The following is a 26,113-nucleotide window of genomic DNA, read 5'->3' on the forward strand; positions in this document are numbered from 1 at the left end:
TGGAGGGCTTGGAGATGTCAGGGCAACTTCTGAGACTTGAGGTCACTGCTGCTTCTGAGAAGACAGTAACAGTATCTTCTTCATGCTGAAGGTTATGGAAATAATGTGTAGGATATTCGTTACAACAGTGTCGGCGTGTTATAACATAGCGTCCGCTACGATAATAATACACATTATTAACACGCCGCTCGTGCGTTCGGCCTTGGCAGTTATTCCTGGTAGTTCCAAAGCTCAATGAACAGGAATCAGACTTCCCTCCTTTTGTTACACTCCATCTTCCTCCGGTTTTCTACTCTCCTCTCTTTCGGTCCAACCCACCTAAAACAGCTGGCTCTTGGAGGGCTTATTCGTGAAGATATTCTCCCCCCCCCCCCTTTTGCAAGGCGCAAAAGCCCTGAGCGCTGGGAGAGCCTCTCCACGCTGCCACTCCTCTGGACTCCCAGGCCCTGTGCTCTCAGGACACGTTTGCACGGAATGAGCGGAGCCGAGAGGGAGGGTCTGCACCCAGCGCGGCCCTAGTACGGGGCCTGGCTGCCGTAGCGCATTGGTAACGCATTCTGGCACATAGCAGGAGCTCGGGGAGGATTTATGCGCGGAAGGAATGAATGCACGAATGAATGAATGAATGCATGAATGAATGAATGAGTGAGTGAGCGCACGCTGCAGGGAGTAAGCGCTGGAGGCATCCCTGCGCCCGGGCACAGTGCCCCGCACACCGCGCGCGCTCACCACGGACCTCTCCGGGCGAGGCTCGCAAAACCCGGTGCAACACCCGGGCTTCGCGGCGCGTGGGCGCGGGGGTTCGAAGTCCGCCGCCTCCTCTTCCCAGCTTTGCGACCCCCGGCAAGTGGCGGAATCTCTTTGTGCTTCAGTTTCCCCATCCGCAAAACGCGGACACCCTAGCGCGACCTCCGCGGGAGCACCGGGGCCGGCTGCCGGGCCGGGGCCCGCGCGAGGGAGCCCGAGCCTTTCGGGGCGGTCGCCACCGGCGTTCCCGGGGCTCACGGTCGCGCCCCGCAGAGATCTGTGCCCCCCGAGGGGGCGGGGCGCACTGCCCGCGCGGGGCAGCCCACCGCAGCCTCGGGTGGGTGGGTCGGTCGGTCGTTCGGTCGTTCGGCCGCCGCCCGCCGGGGCCGCGGCGCCCGCACTTCTTTCTCTCCCTCCCCGTCTCCCTCCCTCTCCCGGCCCGAGGAGCTGGCGGCTGTCGGCTCAGCAGCGCCGCCCGCGAGCCGCCGCCGCGCCGCCGCCGCCGCCGCCGCTCCGGCCCCTCCCCCGCCCGCCCCTCGCCCCCCCGCGCGGCCCGCGCCCGTCACGTGACGCGGCGCCAGCCAATGGCGGGCCGAGCCGCGGTCGGCGGCCGCCATTGCTGTCAGAGCGAGCGAGCCCGGGGAGGGAGGAGAAGCGAGGCTGACTGGGGAGGAGGGGGGGGTGGGGGAGGAAGAGGAAGGAGGGGACGTCGCTCGGCTGCCGGGGTCGCCCGCTGGCTTCGTCCGCACCCCCCCCTTCGCGAGTTCGCGCTCCGCGGCGGCGGCGGCTCCGAGGCGGCGGCGGCGGCGGCTCCGGGGCTCGCCTCCCCTCACGCGCCGGCGGGGGCCGAGGGGGAGTCGGTGGCTGGAGATAAACAAGGCGGCGGCGGCGGCGGAGGAACAGGGAAGGCGGAGGCGGCGGCCGGCCCGCAGCGCCAGCCTAGGAGGCAGCGGCGGCCCTGAGAGGCGGGGAGGGCGCCGGGCCGCGCGGACAGCGCCCCCCGCCGCCGCCGGAGCCGCGGGAGCCGCCGCCGCCGCCGCCGCCCGAGCAGGAAGGAGCCGCGCGGCCGCCGCCGCGGACCCCCCCGCCGGCCCGGGCCCGCCGCCCCCGGCGCGGCGTCGCCGCGGCGCCTCCCGCCCGCCCGCCGGCCCTCGCGCCCTCCCCCGGCGGCGGCGGCGGCCCGGCCGCCCCGCGCTCCCCGGCGAGGCGCCGCCGCCCGGCCCGGCCTCGCCTCGGACCCCTCGATCCGACATGCCCCGCTCTGGCGGCCGGGCTCGCGGAGGATCATGACTGCGGCAGCGAACTGGGTGGCGAACGGGGCGAGCCTGGAGGATTGTCACTCCAACCTCTTCTCGCTGGTGAGTAGCGGGGCCGCGGGGAGGGGGGCCGGGCCGGGGGGGGGGGGTCCCCGACCTCCGCCGCCGACCTCCGCCGCCGACCAACTTTCTCCTCCCGCCGCCGGGACTTCGCCCCTCCCTCGCCGCTCCCCGCCGCTCGCCTCTGGCCGATTCTCCCCCTTTTGGATCGTCTCTCCCTCGCCTTGGATCCCATCCAGTGTTTATTTGGCTCTTTAAAAATCATTTGTGAGCGCGGCGCTCGGCGTGGAATTTGCATGTGGAAGTCTCAAAGCTGCTGGTTCTGGGTCGCACTTCGAACGCCCACCCTCTGTTGCAATCACACCCCCCTTCCCCTCCCCTTTACACCGCCCCCCCCTTTCTCTCTCCCCCCCCCCCCAAATGTGAAAGGCTTTGCCTTGTGCTGCCCGCGTCTGCGATCAGCAGCCTTCTCCCCCCTGGTCGGATCGGCTGCCCTGCCCGCCCGCCTGCCTTTTGAATTTTTTTTTTTTTTTTTTTAAATTCCATAATGACACCTGCAATTTCGCCCGAAAACAGTTGATTGAACGTGATTGTGTCAGTGGAGGACTCCTGCGCCCCGAGCTCCGCGGTTGTAAACACGGCAGCCGCCCGCCTCCCGGGGCTACTACGCGGAGAGCCAGGGCCGCCGCGCCGCCGACGGGAGGCGGAGGGAGCTTTCTCTTCTTTCTCTCCTCCTGTGTCTTTTAAAAACTGTTTTCTCTATCCGAACGACGAATCCACACACACGCACACACACACACACACACACACACACACACAAAAAGAAAGCAACAAGCTGGGCGGTTGGATAACATCGCTTTTATCTGCCTTCGCCTCTCTCGGTCTCCCTCTCTGATAATTGACAACTTTTCCTTCGGATTTGAATCGCCTGCCTTAATCTTGAAGCAGTTAGGGTGTCAATTGTTCTGGAAGCCTGGCACCCGACGACGGCGTCTAGATTCACCGAAATTAAAAATGCATAGGGCTCCGGCAACTCTTCCCTGGCGGTGGCAGTGACATTTGGTGGTAAATGCCATCTTTGCTTTTTATTGGGTCGTATTACCGAGCTCTGAAAACATTCACGTTGTTAAACCTGGCGTTTAGGCTAATAATTGCAGTGCGTGGTCTTTAAATACGTGCTTTGTGCATGAGTTACTGTATGTATAGCTATGTGCCCGGGAGACTTCGAATTTGTTTAAATATTGAGCAAAGATTTGTAAACAGATGTAAGGCAATTATGTTTCAAGCGTAGAATATAATTGGAAAATTGGCTGAACGGTTTGTTTAATTTAGCCTTAAAAAAACAACTTATTTTAAGTTGTGTACCCTTTTTTGGGGGGGACTGCCTTTTGGACAGCATGCTTTTCAGAAATTGTTTTTTGTAACCTCTGCTGTAGATAAAAACATTGTTTCCTCTTAATCCTTGTTTACACTGGATAAATAATTTAGTGTTAAAATTGTAATTAGCTACATTTAATTATGGGTAGCATAGATGCTTTTTTTTCTTTAGGACTAGTGGAGAAATACTGCTTCTTGCCAACTTTTCAAATGTGTTATTTTATTAAGTATGTTTCATTATGCAGATAAAAAAATCAAAACATGCAATTTTTATCTACAAACACTGAGTAACACAGTATCCCTGCCTTTCACTATAGTGAGATCAGGTCAGGTCAGTTTTGCCCCCCAACATTTTTATTAAGACATTTACTCTTAGAATTCAATTATAAGTTGTGATTTTTCCTCTCAGTGCTGTGATAATTTCCCCTTGATGTTTTGATATATGGCAATAAAACTCATTTGCCTCCTCTTTTCTCCCCTTTAGTCTGTCATTTAGTATCAGTCAGGTTCAGGGACTTTCATAGATTAGCAAATGTATTGATTAAGTGGTATTTAAAATGGTTTTTGTTTGGCGTCTGGTGACCACATTGACACTTTAACAGGTAATTAAAATAACCAAGTAGACCAATATTAGTGAAGAGAGATCCTCCGAATTACCATATATCATGCTGACTGGTAATGGCTTGTGTATATGTGGCTGATTTCTATACAGTAGGTTTTGTAGACGAATGAAAAGTACATTACGTGTGTAGCTAGTCTTTAGGACATATCATGTCCTTTATCTTTTTTTTTTAAAGCTTAAGTGAGGATGACAATGTTATAGAGATAAGATGCTTGAGATTCTTTTGGATAAAGAAACAGTTTTGTGGGAAGAGGAGTCTTTGCTTTGTGACCAGCTAAAGGTTTGTGCCTTGGGTTTTCCTCTCCTGGGCCTCTTTAAACCAGGCATTGCTTTTTGAATATGCTTTTTTTTATTTTTTAAACAGAATTACTCTTTAGGTAGCAACGTGGAAGTGCAGAGCTGCAGAAGTGCATGGGGTGAATTTTAAAAATACCTACATTCTCCTGTATCAAGTGAATAAGTGCTAATTAAACACTTGCACGTCTGTTAGCTGCTGACCATTATAAACTCTTGCTCAAAGTTGAGAATCTTTCTTGAAAATCACATACAGCAGCAACCTAGAATGTTAAAAATATGTCCCCTAAAATACATTGTATAGAACAGTTAATTCTAAAGGAGATAAAATCATCACTTGTTCAAAATAAAGCATGCATTGTAAGACGTCCATGTAGTTATTAGTAGCATATATTTTTCTTTTTGGCCTGCAGCTTTTTTGAGCAAAGTATTGTTTATAGAGAATTTAACTAGATACTCATATTAATGTGGATTGACGTATAAACTAGGGATTACAGTCTGTACCGTACTAATCACCCACCTATTTTCTATTCCCTTGAGGTGTTCATTATGGTTTAGCAAAAGTTGATTTTGCGGTCAGGTGCCTTAAGATTTTTTGTTGGTCCTTTACTTATTTGCTTTCTGATTTTCTACTGCATCAGTTTCTGTGGTGTCAGATTTCCTAAATTCTCTGTCAACCCCTGCCCCCTTTCCTAAATAGAAAATGCCATTGTGTATACATGATATGGGTCATTGTATATGTTTCTTATTCTTACTGTTGTGAGATTTGTAGCTACTGCATTAAATGCATGCATGGCTGTGCCTTTGTCACTCAAAACTGTTTTCTCATGCTGTCCGTCACATTTCTGGGAGACTCTTGTTACATCACTCAGTTATAATTCAGTTAAGTGTGTTAAATCTGCCTTTTTGGAAAGTGTAACAGTGTACACTATGGTGTGTCAAGGCACCCTTGTGGGAAGACACTTTATAATTTCCAGATGTAAGTATATCTTTAGTTTTGTTTCTTTATGTTTCTCTATTGAGGTGATATGGAGAAAAGCAATTTTGTGTCTTTTAACTAGATTTAAGTATATGCTCTTTGACATGAGACAGTCTAATTCTTAGGTATGTATATTCCACATTCATGTTGTTTTATTTGCTTAGAATCTCCCTGACTGTGGGGTAATTGGGTGATGATATCAAATTCTTCCTCCCTGGATTGAAACACACATAAACACGTTAGTATTTAATTCCTATCAAGAATCATTAATTCTGTATTTTAAGTTGTTGGTGACCTGGTTCCTTTTTTCTTAAGAGATTTATTTTTTGCAGAAAGGGAACATAGTTGTAAATGTAGAAACTTTGAGATCTATTCTTTTGAGCTAGAACCAAGTGGGGACTATCAATTGAAAATGAGGAAAAGGGAATGATTAATCTTCTCAAGTGCCAAAATAAATATACTGGGTGTTTTTTCATCCCTATTTCCAATTTTAATATTTACATTTAAAGCATCTTTCCCCCCCCATGATGGTTCATTTTCTTTAATGAAAATGTTTATAATTTGCTAATGTGTGTTTTGTCTTTAGCCTTTTGTCATTAGTAGCACATGGTGTTACAGTATTTATATATTTTTAATAGCAATAATTGCCACATGGTAATAGTTGCCATATTAACCTCCAATTGCTAGTAAATATTTTTAAGTACATAATAGACAGCAATTTAAGGCATAGTGTAGCAGTTTACTGGACCATTTTAAAGAGCCATTTGTACGTGTGATGGGTTCATAATTTTAAAGAGAAAATAATGTACCCAAGAATGCTATGCTACTAAATATGTTGCTGTATTATTGCTTGAAGTGCTCATTGAGAGGAAGTTAGGTTGGGTCTGTTCTTGTGAGAATAAAGGTAGGGGATGCCTTATGACAATGAGTGTTCATCGAGTTTATGCCAGGTACTTTGGTAGCTTAGCACTTTCTTTAGAATGTTTTGGTCATATTTTTCATGATTGTATTAGGTATTTATTAGGAAAAATAGTATCTTAAAGCATTCCTTTGAGTAACATTAAGGTATAGTATGGATTATATTAATTACGTATGGAAAAATTGATTCATCTTTTTTGTTCACTGGCTAATTTAGCCTAGTTATGTATTCCTCAAACATTTTCAGAGATCTCCTCTACTTTTGAGATTAATAAAAAAGATACTCTGTCACCAGTGTGTACTGTATGCTATAAGTTATGATAGCCATTTGTAAAACATAAGTACATTCTGTAGTTCTATTTGTCAAGTTATTTAAAATTAAGATGAAACTCAATGTAAATAGTAAGATTGTTTATTTGGATTTTTGTTTTTGAACAGTCAGTTCAACTGTCTCTCCACGTTTGATTCAAAGATAGACTAGATATTTTTCTCAAATGATGTGACTTATTTTTGATAGAAGAAAATAACAATGCTCTCCTCCTTCACACTAGTAGTAGAAGGTACTGACTTTTTCCTCCTAAAGTGGGTGATACATTTATCTCACAGAAGCTAGCCAGTGAGGGAGATCAGACAAGTTTATGAGAAACAGTAATATAGTTGAACACTAGGCGCTGTTATTACTGAACTGTGCATTGCAGCCATACGTTAGAAATGGAGAAAACCATTTCTCCCACATTGCGGTCGGTGTCATTTGTTTAAAATGTACCATGTGCCAATCTGCTTTCCAAACTAGTGTGTTGTGTAGTGTTATCTACCAGAATTTCAATTTTGTCATTTTACAAACATTTGTATTTCGAGAAATTACATTTAATGCATTGCAAAGTGAGGTAATTGGGTAGTCTCAGGTTGTGCTGTGGGGGAATAGTTTGAAAAAGAATTCACACACATGCACGTATGTTTCATAGGACTTGCTTAGAGTTTTGGAATTAATGAATCAATATTTGTAATGTGTTCTTGGGATTTAGGGCTTTTTTTTTTTTTTTTTTTTTTTTTTTTTTATACTCTCTTGAACTATTTAACTTCTTTCTGGTCCTGTACAGATAACTTCCTTTTATAGTATATCCTTTTATTGTTTATTTGAAAGATTTGAAGGTGTTAGTTTTGTTCTGTTGGGGGAATTCACTTCATTACATAGGGGAGGTGATTTTCTATTAATCTTGGTAAATATTAACATAAACGAGGAATTGTAAATTCAGACTCATTTGCATGAATGAAATATGTATGCTTGCCCAGTTTTTGTTTAGTATAAAGTCACTTGTGTACATCAGCATAGTTTTCTATATTTGCATTAGTTGATATAAAAATAGTTTTAACTTCTCTAAAAGTGTTGTGATTGGTGTTTGTTTATTTCAGAGACAGTTCTACTCTACATTGTTTTGTTATTTGATCTTTAAAATCATCTGTAGTATGGAATAGGTTCTGTCCTCATAAATTGGCTGTGGTACTCTTCTTTTATAGGAACTCCTGTTTTACTCGAATTTATATTAGCATGTTTTAGTTATTTTTGTTGGAGTAGAGTTGTTTTCCTTTTTTAAGCTAGTAAGTATCCTTTAGGTTTCAGTCTGGGAAAGGAGATGACTTTTTCCCCTTTTCTTTCTGGATGAGATTTAGGAGAATCAGTGGTGTCCAAGGGAAAATGTTTTGCCACTGGCGTTTCCATACTCTGGTTTGTTACATGTGTTTATGAGTGTTTATTTTCTCATTCTAGGTGAATTGTGGTAGAACCTTATTAAAACTGTGTTTCTACTACTCTGAAACAGCACAGAGCCCTCGTTGACAGCTCCCTACATTTTGTACTTTTTCTAGTACAACGAAATTCCATTACTGTTAAAGGCACCTCCTGCGTTGATTATATTAAAAGTTCATTTGTGTCTTTATTTTGCATAGTTTGAATTTGTAATGTTAACTTAAAAATGGCAGGGGGAAGATAAAGAAAATGAGGTATACTTGTAGGTAAATACTCTTTTCTAAATATTTTCTACACCTCTTTAAAAGAAACTTATCTTTATTGTTGAAGGTATTACAGATGTCCCCTTTCCCTCTATTGGTCCCCTCCACCCAGCATCTACCCCCCCCCCCTGTGCCTTCTCCATGCTGTTTGTGTCCATAGGCCGTGCATTAGACCTCTTTGTTGTAATAATTGTCTTAACTTGTATTAAATTATTGCATTAATTGGATACATTTAAGGCATTTGATATTAAAATTAAATTTGAGGTAATGATTTGTTTAAAATAAAGTATAATTGTGAACAGAAATTTTTATAATACTGAGTGACAATTTCAGACTGATCATCTAAAAGGGTGTTAAACTTTATGAAAACTGTGATTTTTTTTTTTTTTTTTTTTTTACCACAGAGAACATTGATACATTTCTGAGGAAGTATTTTTTTCATAAGGCACATGAAGCTTCTTCACATAGTTCCACATTATTTCATTAAATAGTAAAAGATGATTAAATCCATCTGGGCTTAATTTGAGAGCTAATAAGTAAGGTATTCAAAAGAGTATAATTGGTGTGTGAAAACATTTTGTCTGGGCAATTCTCATGATTGAATTTCAGTGTCCCAGAGAGAAGTAAGGAAAACATACGTGTGTCTGGTGTATCTGACTCAGGAGCCACCTCCTGGTGGTGGTGTTTCCCTTTTCTTTTACACGTGTATGTGCCTGGCACAGCCCTGCTCATCTTTTAAGTAGGTCGGATGTCACTTCCTCGTGAGGCTTTCCCCGACTCCCACAGGTAGAACTAGTCACTCTTGCTCCTCCCGTGTACCTCCTCTGTCTGCCTCTGGTAAGTGGATGGGGTCCTGCAGGGCGGTGGCCCTGTCCCAACGTCTGCGTTTTCAGCTCTGTGCTCCTGGGCTATTGGTTAGAGGAATCAGTTGCTGGACAGCTATTCTCTCCTTCATCTTCTCCTTAAGGGAGCTCTCATTGACTATGTAGGTCCTGATCATAATTATTTTTCTTTGAACTTATTTAGATGTTTAGGTCTGTGTTCTTAATATATATTATTTAGGATTTGTGTACTGTGGCTTGGTAATATTTTAGATGAGTTCTGGAAAATACTAAAGAGAACCCAACTGATCAAGAGGTATACTAATCGGACCTCAATGGAATAGAAATTCAGTTGGTATTTAGATTTTCTATAGTGTTAGGCAACCTATAGGCTTTGGAGCCTGTTGGAGATTTTGTTTGGGGCTTGATCCAGAATGCCTTCATGTCCATTTTGAAGGCTGTAGAGGAGAGCTTTTGCTCAGCCTTCAGTTAGTTACAGGACCACTGTCCATGCATCCAGTACTGTGGGCAGTGAACTGGTAATAGGGAAGGTTGAATGGTATTCATTTTTTTTTTTACTAGTGACCACTCAAGTTGGTTCCATAATGTTTTGTTTTGTTTTGCCTCAGTTTCTCCTTCTGTAAACTTGATGGAAATATGGAAGGCAGGAAGTGTGAAAAATCACTTTGAGTGCCTTTTAAGGAAAGCGCTTTGGATGACTTGATAATGTTCTTCAATAGGAAGAGACTTCTAGCAAATTACAACTAAAGCTGTAGACCAGCCCTAGGCAGTTAACCAGGAAGTTGGAGTGGCAAAATTGCTTGTGTTATGTGTGGCAGTTAGGTTGTACTTGTTCTTTTTTGGATGAGCAGAAGATTAAATTGTTGTTCTTGTGTCTGTCCTCATAAATAAGCTGTGATTGAGAAGAAAAACTTGAAATTCATCTTTAGATTTTACAACTTTTCATTTGTATATGATTCATAGTTACGTGGTATCTTTAATATGCTGGGTGATTTTGCTCTAACCAACTCTGAGCTATGACTGGCTGAGACTGGAAATTGAACTGTGACTCTTATTTGGTAGTTTAAGCTATTAATTCCTTGGCAGCTCTGGAGTGCTCTTTGAACTTTAAATAGCAGTTCTATTAACATTTTGAGATTTGTCTCAGGGAATGTCAGAAATAGTACTTAATAAATATCTTTTTCTTCTTAAAGACTAAATCACTTTTTAGTCTGACATACATGTCACAACCCTTACTCTGTTTTGAACAAAGTATGTATCCTCAACTACCAGCTAATTTCTGTTTTTCATTTAGTAGTGTCACTATATCTAAAAATATGGTTTAGACCTTGTTGAAAGAAGAAAAGCCCCCCCACCCCCACAAATCTGTAGTTTTTGTATTAGTCCTATTGAATATGAATAATGTCCTAAGTTTTTATCTAGAGATGTAGAATTTTACATGGAGGTGGTTATGAGCATTATAAAATATTAGAAAAAGTTAGTTTCTAAGTTTGTTTTCACATAAAAAGCTGCTCTTCTATTGCTACAAATGATGGTTAGCCTATTTACATTGTATTGTACTTAAATACTTGTGCTAGAGAACTCAGGTGCTATTTATGGCAGCATTTTTTATGGGCTTGAACTTACATTTATTGTTCCTGTTTAGAATGTCAGGAGCACCTTTCCTCTGACTGTGCAGTGCTGGCAGTCAGAGCAGGCACTCCTAAAACCCTTTTTGGCTCTAGGCACTGTGTGTGAGGACAGCCCAGGCTCTCAGCCCTCTTCTAGGCCTAGGAGAGGATTGCTCTCTGAAGAAGAGGCTTGGGAGTGTTGAGAGGCGAGGATGGCCTGTGTGAAGCTACAACAGTTTTGGAGTAAGGATTGAAGTAGGTTTTCCTTTAATTTTCTGCAGGCTGCTTCCTCTTTGCTGATACTTTCATTAAAATGTTGAGAATAGTGGCAGGTCATATGATGTCATCAGGAAAAGATTTTATATTTCTTTGCCCTTTAGCTCTTTCCTTACCTTTTCTTCTTTACTCCCCACTAGAGACAAGCTTTCTACCTCCTATTTTGTGTGGTAAATGAGGACTTCTGAGCCCCAGTGAAATAAAAAAGGAAATGGTGGTGAGGCCTGAGATAGGATGGTAACCAATAAACTAGTAATTTAGAAATGTTAATTTTTTGTATGTTATGTTTGAGAAACTTAGGACATATAATTCACTTTTGAATACTCTACATACATCAGAAATGTTTTAAATGTGGTTTAGGCTTACAAAGGGCTAAGGGTCTTATGTGGAACAAAGCCCTGCGTGTGCTGTTTAACTTGTGAGATGGTATGCTGTAAGTGCAGAGGGAGAGAAAGCAACATGGACAGGTGGTACATAGTACCTTGTAGCCGGAAAAACTCAGAAGGGGAGTTTAAACTGGGTCTTGAAGGAATGGATGGATGTGGCTTGCTAGAGAGGAGTGGAAAGGACATTATTTGGAAGCTTAGTTGGCAACTTTGAGTCTATCCTTGGGAATATTTACTGAAGTGGTATGTAGGAGAGCACTTCTAATTTATGGTCTTGGTTTACTTTTAAAAAATTGTACAAAAACTTATTGAAATCTAATTTTTGTTAGGTAGAAAATTTGAAGCGAGGACAGGCCAATTTAGATTAAGAAATGGTGATGTTAAAATCATCAGTTTTCTAAAATAATTCAATTCTGAACTTTAGAGAAAACACACCAGTGCTATATTACCCAAAATGCTAATGACTAAAGTGACAAATATTCCAGAAACTGGACAGACGTGAATCTTAAATGAGCAGATGGGATATGAAATTCAAAGCAGGAGATAATCCAAGATGATATGGAAACTATTATGAGAAATGAATTGAGGAAAAAGGAGTGTGTTAAATGCTATTACATTTAATAATGTGTTTAAAAAGCCTTTCTAGAATTGCTCTCTTACATAGACACATTAGAATTGTTGAACTGTGTAACCCATCGTTCTTAAAATTTTGTGCATTTAAAACAAATTAAATTTTGATCCAGGATTACTTCTCATGAAGCCTAGACATTTAAGTCATGAATGTATATGTTATATGTGCTTTAAGTGAGCAATACAATTTTGCTTTCGCTGACATAAAAATAAAGAGAACGATCATGATTTTCAAAGGCAGTGGTGGTGGACGTTGAATGGGAGCGGTAATGCGTGAAAGATTAGGATGTTTGCTCTTTGGACCTCTTGGTACTTAGTTGAAAACATTTCACTTGACTGTTGAGGGTAGAATCCAGATTATAGTGTGTGTGGAATGAATGAATGGTACACTTTTCAGTTGAAGAATGTTGATTGGGAAGCAAGCAGGGCCATGGGAGTGGGGAGGGGAGGGTAAGAGTTGAAAGGGAGATGGAAGGAAATGTTTTAGCAGTCCAGAGCCTCATCTTTGTTTGTGGGCTTATGAGTAACAATAGTGGAGAGACAGAAAGAAAGATAGAAGATATAGGAAAAGTTGATAGTTGATTAAGCAAGTCTCGCTGGAGATGGTATCAAGCGCCTAGGTGATGGGGTTAGCAGTGAGAAAGAGTAAGATAACCTCTTAGAAATAAAAGACGTGAGGATGTAAGAGATGAGCAAGTGTGAAGGAAGTGCGGACAGTCTCAGTTTGGCTCGAGTGCTTTTTAAATGCAAAAATTAAAGATACTGAGTTTGAGCCTGAACATTAAAATTTTTTAGCTAAAAATTCCACACTTTGCTTGATGTGCTGTTGCACTCAACCACCTTTATTTTCCCTTCTCTTTAATGGTCATTTTAAGTAGATCAGATGTTACACACGTTACAGTTATAAAACTGATTTTGAGCTAGTCCTACCAAACCTGATACACATCTGCCCAAATGAGGAGTATTTTTCAAAGTAAGCCGCCTTGAAATGGATCAGATACCAAGCCATTGTTCATAATATGTTTTGGTCTCTTTCCTCTGGAATTGCTTTTAGTTAACCACCCCAGAAAATCTCATCTTAAAGGGTGCTTCTCTGGTCAGTGCCATGCCTTCTGTCTTTGTAAATTTACTATCTTAGTTCCATTTTTCTGCTCTAAATTGTTGCCTAAGTCAGCAATTTAGTACCTCCCGATGGGTGTCTTACTGATGATGAGCCAAGACCCTGGGAAGAACTGTGCTTTCGGCGTACGTACATTGTAGATGTGTACCAAGAATTCCTGCCTGCTTGTACAGCTGCCTCCCAGGTCCTGGGTGGAGTGCTTCAGTGTTCTTTGTTTTCATACGGTTTCAGAGGAGGTAGATTCAGTGGTCCATTGATTGGTAAGACTAGATATTGGGACAAATTAAATGGGGGTGGAATTTTTGCTTTCTGGAGATTGAGGCAAATTACCATAAGGGGGGAGTAAAATTGTAAGTTGTACACTATGTCTGTCTAGCAAACATCAGATATCCTGATGTCCATCTTTGGTAAGACTGAAGTAATCATTACAAAAAGCCTTGGGATAAATAAATGAAAGTATCCGGTTGAGAACATTTTGATGTTTTACAGAAAGTTTGGTTTATGAGACTAAAGTTCATACCTTTGCCTGCTTAGTGCTGCTCTTTACTCATTTGAGATGCCTCGTAAGCCATCTAGTCTCTCTCCCATTCGTGTTCTTTCAGCAGTTTCTTCCACAGCTGAAGATTAGGACAGCAGCACTCATATACAGTATTTAGGGTTTTACTTTATTATGGTGTGCCTTAATAATCAGTGTTAGGGAGGTGCAGGGGATGTTTTACCTACAGCAAGCATGCCTGTATATTAGTTGCTTAGATTATGAGTTGCGGTGGCAATATATTTTCTATTTTTGAATTCAGGAATATAATGAGAATTTTCTCAGTCACCTTTGTTTCTGTATTCTTCAGATGACATAGATGATTTTATAATTTTTTCTTTTCTTAAGTAGTTCTCACATTTAAAAAAGGGAGTTGAAATTCTATCAAAAGTGACTTGATATAATTCTAGCTCTATAGATATTTTAGGAAAATTTACTTATATGCTGATGATTCTAAACAAATAACAACAGGCACTTTTTAATTTTATAGATTTATATAACACTTGAGCAGTTTAACATTTAGAGTATATACCAGAGCATAAATCTACATGTTAGCTACCCTAGGACCATAAATATTTGTCTTCTGAAATACAAGTTCTTAACTGAAGTTTAAGTTATTAAAAACATTTTTCAAAGTATATTGGCTTACATACAAAGTGTAATCATCTGCATGGATTGACTCAAGTGTTATGATCCCAAGTAGACTAAATTCATTAGCTGCCTATAAATTAGTTGAGAGAGAGATCTGTGAAGATGGTGTTTTTGTTGCTGTTTGGTGATATCCTGGTGAAATTGAGCTTTGTAACTCAGACAGATGGTGCTATTCTTGAGTCTGTCAGCAAGATCCTATAACATTTAATTAAACAGTGGAATGATTCTCATGAGGACTCATAACTTGGATATATGTAAGCTAGTAAACTGGCTTCTTTAGTAAAATTTACAAATTTGATTTGAAAAATAAGTTTTTACTTGTTCTTTGGAAACTTTTCTAATGATTCTGTTAAGATGAGTAGCTTGTTTTGGTAGTTTATGTGATAAACTCAAAGAATATTCTAGATGGAAAATGAATGGAACTCACCTAGGTAGGCATTTATCTTCTAAAGTAACTTTGATTTTGTTACCAGACTTTCTCATAGGATAGGTGTGATAGATACACTGTTAAGAACCCAGAGAACTGACTAACAATTTCCAGAAAACTGAGAAATTTGTTTACACATGGTAACTAACACTCATTTTAGAAACTAGCTACTGATTTAGATTCCTTGTGCTCTACCTTACATTTTAATACTGGAATTGAAACTAGAAATATTTTAAACAGCCCAATCCACTTTTAATACATTGCAGTATGTGGATAGAACTTCGTTAAGCTATTTTGTAAAAGTTTTACTTTGGCGATAATATTGTATGGCGGGGATGAATTGGTTTGTCAAATACATAAGTAATTACATAAAAAATACATTAATAAGTCATACAACAACATTTCTAGACATCCTGGGAAATTATTCTCTTTTTAAAAAAATTTACTTACTTTTTATTTAGTGCCTAATCTTCAATAGATGGGAGACAATACCGAAAGGTGATGCTTGATGCAAGATTGGATGACATGAAGGAGCTGGAAGTTTATTCCCTGTGTACAGGAGAATGCCTGAAGGACTTTAAGGGGGATAAAGACGATCAGATTTATGATTCAGAGAGAAAAGCCGTATGGACTCTGGAGTATGTTTGTAATAGCAGAGACACCAAAGGCAGAGAGAAGGCTCTCGGAGTAGTCTAGATTTGAGAAATTATGCAGGACCATTAGGAATGGAGAGGGAGAAATGGACTCAAGTAATATTTTGGAGGTAGAATTAACAGGACTTGGTTAATTCTAACCAAGAATATAATTCCTCCCAATTGTATATCATAGGGGAGGAATCAAATGCTAAACAGATGTTCTTAGTTTTATGGCATTTGCATTCTTGTGTATGCAAACCAGGAACTGTTGACAACATGAATGAGCTATAGTTTTTAGCAGAAGACTTACACTTTGATCACATGTGTGTGTATATATATATCTATGAAAGTATTCACTGAGCCTGGGTTCTTGCTGTTAAATTAAGCCCTACAGAACTCAGTTTTAAAATTAAACATCTACAGGAGCTGGGGGCAGAAAGGCAGGGGATGGTGAAAAGAAAGTAAAATAGAAAATTAGTGTTTGTAACTTGCCTATTTTCAGAAAACACTTGAGGCTCTGAGAATAAGATTTCTCTCCCAAGATGAGAGAAGATTTGTAAGAGATCGGAGGAGTTGAGAAAAGGGTGGGAAGAAAGGACAGGACTGGTGGGTTGGGTGCTGATGGTGGGGTGGGTGATGGAATCAGAATATTTTGGCAGGAGAAGAGCTCATGAAATTTTGATGATTAGGAATGGGCATGGAAAACCTTGATACGGAGAAAAAGTGGGGGAGGTAACCTAAGGGCAGCTGTCCATCTGCCTTTGTTAGGTAGAGCCTCTGCTTGCAGAGTGGTGAGCTCAGAAGGCAGAGCAGAGCACGCTTTTTCTCAACAAATCTTCTTTGTTGTTGTGTTTTTTTTTTAAGGTTTGGTTTATATTAATTTCACATTGGTGATAGTTTTGGTAGGAGGTTGGAGTAGACTTTTACCCCTGTTCTTCTTCCTACGTTTGCAGGAATTGCAGTGTTGAGGAGTTGGCACAGTGGTAGAATGGAAGGGGCATTGTGGGGACTGCGTAGCAGTGTGTGTCTTTGGCTACTGTTCCTCACTCTGATTTTGAATTCCTTTAAGTTTTCATTCCTGTCCTGTTCTTTGTTCCTTGGCACTTAGCTTTCCGATCGTACAGTATTTTTACAGGTATTGAGAGTGTAATTGATATGCTGGCCATATTTCCCCTCAGGTATTAGGAAAAGTCTTCCCTCCCCCCTCTGTCCTCTGCCCACCCCTCCAAACCCCTCCTTTTCCAGCACGTGCCCCTGGCTCCCTGCGCACGGAGCCTTCTCTGCCCCTATTGCACTTTTTCTTGGTAGTAGCGCTAAAATGTACATATGCACTTCAGAATCCTTTGATATAATCTCCTTGGTGTGTTGGGGATCCTCTCCAGTTGTTTTGAGTGCGCTTACTGGCACAGCATGTGCTATCCATTGTCAGTTGGCTGTAATTCACTCTGCCTTCCCATGTGGGTAGATTTTTCCCTTGGCTGTCCTGAAGGTAGAGAGTTGGCTTTCTTGCAGTTGTCATTTTTCTTTAATTTCTCTCCAAGTGAGGTAGTACTAATGAAATACAGAATATTTCTAAGAAATAAAACTTCCAAGAAAAAATAAAACTATGAAACATTATCCATAATCCAGCTACTCCATTGGATCAGATTTACCCCACTTTTCTATTCTTGTTAATGTGCTTGTTTATTGTACATAGGTGTAATCACAGTGTAAACATAGTTCTTTACTCAGCTGTACACACTAACATTTTCCATGTGGTTACAATTTTCAGAATTATAATTTTTAAGAGAAAAGTCTCATTTTTATAAATTTAATAAAACATTACATGATTATTTTCCAATTCAAACAGTGTTGAAGGATGAAGGTTCCCTGCCCTGGGGGGCATAGCTACTGGTAGTTTCATCTTTATCATTCTAGGTTTTTTATGTGCTTTTGTTTAGATATTTGTTTACCTATACACATATGCAGTTTCAAGTTATTTTTATTAGATGTGGAGTAGATAAAAATAGCATGTATAAATCACACGTAAGATAGAAGGAATCACAATACAATGAACACCCGTGTACCTAATTCCCAGAGTAAGAAAAATAATGTTATCTTTTATGAAGTCTTATGGTGCCCTTCCTGTCCCATTCTCTTTCTTCTCCCTTCAGGGGTAACTGTTATCCAGAATTGTATGTTTTTCATTCCCTATTAACAATAGTTTTAATCATGAATGTTTATGTATGTGTACATATGTATATGCATGTGTGCGTGTGTAGTTTTTGAACTTTTTAGAAATGGAATATATTTTTTTGCAACTTGCTTTTTGGTTAAATATTAATGTTCCAACAATGTGCAGTTGTGATTCACTCTTATACCACAGCTTATTTTTGCATTCTGTTGATGATGAACATATTTGTAGGTTAAAAAATTATAGAGGCTCACTCTCCAACTTTTCTAGCAATGTGTTTTTTCTGTTTAATATTGACTTAAAATATTTTCAAGGCAGTGTACTTAGATATGCCACATTCATTATTATTATTATTTTTAACAGTTGAATCCTGTTTTAATAGAGTGGGATGGACTATTGTTTATCAACTGAGAAAAATTAAGATTCAATTTTTTTCCCATAATAGTACAGTTATACATTAAAATTTGATAGTTATAGCCATAAATTCTTCAAAAAGTTATGTCAGCTAACATTCCTATGGGCAGTACATAAATGGGCATTTCTTTTATACTCAGCTATAGTGAAATTTATTCATTTTAATTTTTTCCGCTCTGAGCAAAACATCCTCAGTATTTTAATTTATAGTTTATTTGTAATGAGGTTATGAACATCTTTTCATACATAAGGGTATAACATATACTTTTGAGTTTACTTATTTTTCAAAAGTATTTAATCTCTAGTAAGTCTTTTGTTTTCTTTTTCTATTTAAATTTTCCAGCCACTCACTAGTAGGAATCTTTATTACAAGTTGGACTTTTACTGTTCTGATTGCACAGTCTCTCCTCAGATCTTTTGCTTTTTCAAAGAGTGTTTCCTGAATGCCTGGAACTACTTCATTGCTTGCCAGCTATGTGTATTTTTCCATCAAGGCCCTGTTCCCATTTTTCAGATAAGAAAACTGAAGAAATTTAAGTAACTTGCCCAAGTTCACAGAGCCAGCAAGTGATGGAACCAAGTCACTGACTGCAGAGCCTGAACACTTAACTAGTACGTTGTGTTGTATGCCCTCCTTTCTTCTAATTTAGGGCTTCTTTGAAGCTCCCCCTAGCTGTCCCAAACATTGACCTCTTTTTTCCTGAGCCTTTTAAAAATTAACAGTGTAGACCATATAATTTAGCACAAGCATGAAGGCAGAAATCACTGGAGCATATAGTTTTGCCTGAGATTAATGGAGTGATAATACAGTTTACATTTTTTTTAAAAGTTTCATCAGAGATTAATGGAGCAATAATGCAGCTTAAAATCTTCCCACAGATAGGCAGATAGTTGTTTTTTTTCTATTAGACTACTTTATTCCAAATTGAGGAATCATTTGGAAATAAAAAACCAGGGTAATTTATTTTTTTGATCAGTGATGGGGGCAAGGTAAAAACCTGAGTAACTGCATAGTTCTTTTTTTAAAAAAAAAAATTCATCACCTCACGTAAAGTCTTTATATTTCTAAAAATAAAATGACAGTTGCTGAAATGCTTTTATACAAATGATTTGTTAAGAGTAACAATCATGATTAGTAAAAAATAGACAAATAGCTTAAACAAGATGGAAATTTATCCTTTCTATACAAGCAGCTTGGAGGGAGGCATTTCAGGACTGGTTTGGTTACTTCTCAGCATCAAGGGACTCGCTCGCTCTTGTTACTCCATCATCTTTAGTTTATCACAAGTAGCATGTTGTCCAAGATGGCTATTCCAGCCCTAGTCATCTTGGTGGCATTCAAGATAGGAAGGAGGAGGAAATGTGGGAAGGCCACACCTCTCCTTTTAAAGGAAACTTCCAGGAAATTCCTTACAACACATCTGGCCATGCTTAGCCTTAGGGAGGCTGGATAATGTAGTTTGGTGGGCATGTTGTTATCCCCAGCAATATAGAGTATATATTACTGTGGAGGAAGGAGCCATTCATGTTTGGGTGAGCAACTAACAGAGTGTGCTGTAAAGAGAAAGTAATATAAATTTCTGGTTATAGTCTGTTACTGCATTTGGGCAAGAAATCATGCTAATGTCACTAAGGAACTTCATTAAATAGTTCAGTTTCCAGAAATTTCACAAGGATTCTCTTTCAGTTAAGGTTAATACGTGTAAATCATTACCAGTGTTCTATGTAGTTAGGTATGAAAATAATTTTTTTGAAAATATTGTATACCTTATAAGAGAGTCATAGTTATCTTGGAGATGTGCAAGATGGTCCTTTAGCTATATTAAAAATAGATTTTTTTCTTTGAGAGATTTTTTTACATGGATTCTTTCATTAATACTTAAATTTTTGATTATCTTTGTTGAAGTATAATTTACATATAATAAAATGTACCCATTTAAAGTAAATAAGTACAGTTTCCTGAGTCTTAACAAATGTATGTGTTTGTGAAACCACCACATATCCAGGTAACCATGCTGTTACAATAGATTCATTTTGCTTGATCTATTATTTTTTATAACTGGAATTATAGTCTACAGTAGTCTTTATCTGGCTTTGAATTGTTGCTTAAGTAGGTTGTTCCTTTTTATTGCTAAGTAGTAGTTCCTTGTGTCGATATACTACCATTTGCTTATCTATCCATTTATTGATGATTCTGAACTTTCATGTACTGGCTGTTGTGTGGAGCATATATTTTTATTTCTGTAAATATAGGAGTGTACTTGTTGAGTCATGTGGGAAATAGAGGTTTCACTTTATAAAGCACTGTTAAACTTTAAAAAAAAATGGTTGTACCATTTTCCCCCCATCAGCTATATATGAGTTCTAATTGCTATTCCAAGGTAGCAAAGAATTTTCTTTTATGGTTTCTTCCAGGAGTTTTATTATGGTAATTATTAGGTTTTATGATTAAGTGATCCATTTTTAATGTTTTGTTTTTTTGTTTTGTGGTGTGAGGTAAGGACTGAAGTTCTTTCTGCATGTGGGTATCTAGTTGTTCCAACATCATTTGCTGAAAAGGCTATGCTTTTCCCATTGAATGATCTTGATATCTTTTTCAGAAATTAATGTATCGATGCATGTGTGTATGTGTATGCATGGGTTTATTTCTAGATTCTATAATTCTGTTTGTTTGATCTACATGTCTCTTACGACAATACTGTGCTATTGTGATTACTGAAATTTTATAGTAGGTCTTAAAATCAGGGTAAATTCTCCAACTTTTGTTCCTTTTCAGAATTATTTTGGCTCTTCTGGATACTTTGCATTTCAGCATAAGTTTTATAGAATTAACCTACCAATTTGTTTAAAAACCTTGGGGAATTTGATTGTTATCTTGTTAAATCTATAGATCAAATTGGGGAGAATTGACATGTTAACAATTTTAGGTCTTCCAGTCCATGAACATGATCTAGTTTCCATTTCTTTAGATCTTCACTTTCTCTCAACATTGTAGTTTTTGGTTTACACACCTGGAACATATGTTATTAAATATATTCTTAGTAGTTCATATTTTTCAATGCTGTTATAAGTTGCATTATTTTTAAATATTATTTTCCAATTCACTGCTAGTATGTAGAAATACAGTTAAACTTTGTATATTTATCCTACAAACTGGAGCTTTTCTAAACTCAATTATTAGTTTTGGTAGCTTTTCTGTAAAGTCTTTTAATTTTTGTAAGTGTACATGATGTCTGCGAATATGGTGTTAAAACTTCCTTCCCAATCTGTTTGCCTCTTATTTCTTTTTCTTGCTTTATTGCACTGGTTAGGACCTAAGGTATAAAGTTTAATAGAAGTGGTAAGAATGTACATTCTTTGTTTCAGATTTTTGTTATATATGTAAACAAGTAAAATTTTAATGCTCTTCAACTCCAGTTCCCTATTGAATTTGTTTACACCCTTTCTTGTTTATATAAATGATACAATGTGATCTTTTAAAAAATATCCCTAAATTACCACATAAGTAATTCCCCACAGATGTTTCCTCTTCCTTTTCAGTATTTCTTATTTGCCTACAAATTGGATTCTGTGTAGCAACCAAGTCCACAGTGTAGCCAAATGGGCTTTGTTCCAGATTTGGCAAAAAGTGTTCAATCTTCCATCATTAATATTTGTGTTACTGTAGGTTTTGAACATCCCCTTAATCAGGTTGAGGATGTTCTCTTTAATTCCTAGTTTGCTTAGTTTTTACCATGAAGAGGTGTTGAATTTTTTTAAATGTTTTTTCTCTTTCTATTTAGATGGTCGTAGGTTTTGTTTTGTTGACATGGGTAATTACATTGATGGGATTTTGAACTAAGTTTGATTCAAATTACATTGATGGACTTTTGAACTGATTCAGCTAAGCTTCAGTTCTCAAGATAAACTCCATGTGGAGGGTGTGTTAGTGTTTTATGTATTGTTAGATTTAATTTGCTAATATTTTGCTGCCGAGTTTTATATCTATCAGGAAGGATATTGGCATGTAGATAGATTAATTGATTGATTAATTAATTAATTTTTATTGTTCAAAATATTACAGATGTCCCCTTTTTTACCCATAGATTACTTTTTAAATAATGTCTTTGCCTCGTCTTAGTAATGTTGGTCTCAAAATGACTTGGGAAGTAGTCCCTCCTCTGTTTTCTGAAAAAGTTTGAGTAGGACTGGTGGTATTTATTTTTTAGATGTTTGATAGAATTTTCCAGGGAAGCCATCTTGCCTTGGAGAATTCTTTGTGGGAAGGTTTTAAATTATGAATTCCATTTCTTTGATAGACATAGAGCTATTCAGATTTCCTATTTTGTGTGTGAGGTGTGTGTGTGTGTGTATTTGATAATTCAATGAAAAGTAGTTACAATTATTGACATAAAGTAGTTTATATAATAATTCCATTATCTTTTCACTGTCTTTAGGATGTGAAGTAATTCCTCATCATTCATTTCTGATATTGGTAATTTGTTTTCTTTTCTGTCTTGATTAACCTGGTGAGAAGTTTGTCAGTTTCATTGATCTTTTAAAAAATAACTAGCTTTTGCCCGGCCAGGCGTGGCTCAGCGGTTGAGCGTTGACCTAGAATCCAGCGATCGGGGTTCGATTCCCGGTCAGGGCACATGCCCGGGTTTCGGGCTGCAGCCAATCAATGACTCTCATTGATGTTTCCATCTCTCTCTCTACATCTCCTTTCCACTCTCTGAAATCAATAAAGATATATTAGTAAATAAATAAATAAATAAATAAATAAATAAAATAACTAGCTTTTAATTTTGTTGTTTTTTCCTGTTGTTATTTTTTTATATTTCATTTATTGCTTCTCTGTTCTTCATTATTTCTTTTGCTCAGTTTTACATTTGGCTTAGTTTACCCTTTTCCCCCCAGCTCCTGAAGGAAGAATCTTAGAGCAATATTTATTTTTCTTACTTTCTAATATAAATATTTAAAGCTACAGATTTCTCTTTGAGCACTGCTTTACTTGTGCCCACACATTTTGGTATATATTGTTTTCATAATCAGTTCAAAATATTTCTTAGTTTCCCTTGTGATGGTTTTTTTGTTTGTTTGTTTTGTTCTTATTTTTTGGTACTATGCATTATTTAGAAATAATTTCCAGATTTTCTGTGCAGGGTGATTCTTGATATTTTGTTAATTTAAAATTTAATTTTCTTCAGAAGTTTCAAATTTTAAAAATATATTGTTTTATGGCCCAGCATATGGTTTCTCTTGGTGAATGTTCCATGTGCATTTGAAAAAAATGTGTATTCTTTTGTTGAGTGTAATGATTTATAAATGTCAGTTTGGTTATGTTGGTTGATAGTGTTGTTCATGTTTTCTATATCCTTATTGATTTTCTGTCTACTTGTTCTATCAGTTGCTGAGAGGAGGCCTGTTGAAATCTCCAATTATAATTCTGGGTTTGTCAATTTCTCCTTTTAGATATATCAGCTTTTGCTTCATATATTTTGAAGCTTTGTTATTAGGTGCCTACACATTTGCGACTTATGTCATCTTGAAGAATTGACATTTTTATCATTATAAAACTATTTTCTTTATTCCTAGGAATAGTCCTCTTGGAGTTAGCTTTGACATTAATCTAGCCACTTCAGCTCTCTTGTAGTTTATGTTACATGATAGATCTTTTCAAAGAAATCCTTATACTTTTAACCTAACTTGTCTTTGTATTTAAAGTGCACTTCTTGTGGGCAGTATATTGTTGGGCCTTTTAAAATTTTATCCATTCTGAGATTCAGTGTCTTTTAATTGTAATTAAAAACCACTTTATGTGGTTTATGTTTAGTATAATTTAGTTTAGGTAGTTTATGTTTAGTATAATTATATTGTTATGATAGGATTTAGGTCTGCTATCTTGGCCTTTTCCCTTACCTCTCCTATCTATTTTTTATTCTTTTTTTCTATTTTCCTGCTTGCTTTTGGATTATTGGAGTATTTTCTTATGATTCCATTTTTATGTTCAGAATTGGCCTATTAGATATTTCTCTTAGTGTTACCTTTTAAGGACTGATCTGGGCTTATAATATGCATCTTTAAGTTATCACTGTTTACCTCCAAACAGTATTACACTTCATTTATAAGGGAAAAACCTTAGAGCAGTATACTTGTTTTCTCCTCCTGGCCTTTGTGCTGCTGCTGTTATACATTTCCCTCCTGTGTCTAGTGTACATGTCACAGGGCTTTATTATTTTTGCTATAATCAGTTAATTGGCTTTTAAAGAAGTGTAATAAGTGAGAAAACATGTTTTATACTTACTTTTATGCTGTTTCTGGTGCTTGTTCTTCTTCCCTACAGGTCCAGGTTCCATCTGACACTTTCCTTGTGCTTGAACTATGTTTAAAGCATTGATTCTAGTTAAATTTATTCTAGGCTATTCCATTGGCTTCTGAAAACCTGTGTTTTATCTTCATTTGAAGGACATTTGTGCATGATCTAGAGTTCCAGTTATGGAGATGCTTTTCTTTCAGCACGCGCCATCATTTGCCGGCCTGCAGATTTTCCAATGAGTCTCTTGTAAATATTGTCTTTGTTTCCCCTTATTTAATGTCTTTTTATCCTTTTGACAGCTTTTAAAGTTTTTCTTTGTCCCTGGTTTTCAGAAATTTAGCTTGATGTATTTTGATGTGGGTTGCTGCTGTTTGTGCTGCTTTGGGTCCACTGAGCTGCTTGGCCTGAGATTTATTGCTCTCGTGAGGTGTGGAGACACCTCGGCCATTGCTCAGAAGAACCTCTGTCCTTCCTCTTCCCCTCTTACAGTCTGGGACCCTAGTTACATTTTTTTTTGGTGGGCTTTTAAAAAAAAATCTTTTATTTCTGTCCTTGTTAAGTTTGCGTTTTCCTTTGAATACATGACCATACTTACAACAGCTACTTTAAAGTGGTTTTTAATTCTGACTGTCCTTCTGGGTTTTTCTTCAGTGTTTTTTCCTCCTGGTCCTGGGTCTCCTTTTGCTGCTGCTTTGAATGTCTGGCATTCTTTTATCGGATGCTGGACGTTATGAATATTATGTTGTTGAACGTCTGGATCTTATTTCTTTCCTTTTAAGAATTGAATTTTTCCCTGGCATGTGTGGCTTAGTTGGTTGGGTATTGTCCCATGAGCCAAAAGGTCACTGGTTCAATTCCTGGTCAGGACATGTGCCTGGTTGTGGGCTCAGCCCCCAGTGGAGGGGCATGCAGATTTATGTTGCTCTGCCTCTCCCTTCCTCTTTCTCTCTAAACAATTGATAAAAAAAAATTTTAAAAATTTTAAAAATTAAGAGTTGAATTTTGTTTTGGCTGCCAGTTACATTTCTTATAGGTGATATTATTCTAATTTTTGAGGCTCAGTTATTAGGGTGGGTTAGAGCGGTCTTTATGCGAGACGTAGTTTCCTACTTTTGAGGCATGACTCTTCTATGATCTCTGTTTAGGGCCAAAGGTGTTTAACAATGTTTTTTTCACTCTGACTATTCAGAACTAGGCTTGTTTCAGCTTTGCGTGAGCTGTTAGAACAGTATCTCTCTAGCTGTTCTTTGCTTGGTCCCACTGAATTTTATTGTTTGACCGTGCAGCTTAGTACTTAGGGACGGTCTCAAAAAGAACCGCTATCAGATCTCTGGAACTTTTTTTCCCCACAACTCTCTCCTTTCTGGTGACCTGCTCTCACAAAATTCAGCTGTGTCATAGACCCTAGCTCATTACAGCCTGCTGTCTAATATCTGAAAACAATAGTTTTATATTTTTTGTCTAGTTTCCTGGTTTATGGTGGAAGGACAATTCTGGTGCTTTTTATTTATATTTTAAATGTCATATTTGCCTATGTTTGTTATCCTACCTAGTTCAGGGGCTAGAAACTTTTTCTTGTAGAACCAGGGAGTAGTTATTTCAGGCTTGTGGATCATACAGCCTTAGTTGCAACTACTCAACTCTGTGGTCATAGCATAGAAGCAGCCACAGATAATATGTAAATAAATAGGCATAGTTGTGTACTAATAAAACTATTTACAAAAGCAAGTGTTGAGCCTGTAGGCCACAGTTTACCAACCCCTGAGCTAGTTGACAGATACAAATGATATTAGAGTTATGAAATCTTATGGTTGGAAGGAAGAATCTTTGAGATTCATATTTCAGGTTTGAAG

The 26,113-nt window shown here is 38.8% G+C and overlaps 1 protein-coding gene across 2 annotated transcripts in view; it reads left to right on the top strand.

Annotated features, from left to right (window-relative positions):
• Positions 1–1,927: 1,927 nt before the first annotated feature.
• Positions 1,928–26,113, top strand: part of MED13L (mediator complex subunit 13L) — a 208,159-nt gene continuing 183,973 nt past the window's right edge. The window contains exon 1 of one of the 2 annotated variants that reach the window (XM_081123215.1): positions 1,928–2,105. In XM_081123215.1, the coding sequence (XP_080979341.1) occupies positions 2,034–2,105 (72 nt within the window). In that variant the 5' untranslated portion in view covers positions 1,928–2,033. The remainder of the gene's footprint in view (positions 2,106–26,113) is intronic. The other variant, XM_081123214.1, reaches the window with a different exon arrangement.

The sequence above is a fragment of the Miniopterus schreibersii genome (genome assembly GCF_964146895.1).
Source record: "Miniopterus schreibersii genome assembly, chromosome: 20".
Classification (NCBI taxonomy): Eukaryota; Metazoa; Chordata; class Mammalia; order Chiroptera; family Miniopteridae; genus Miniopterus; species Miniopterus schreibersii.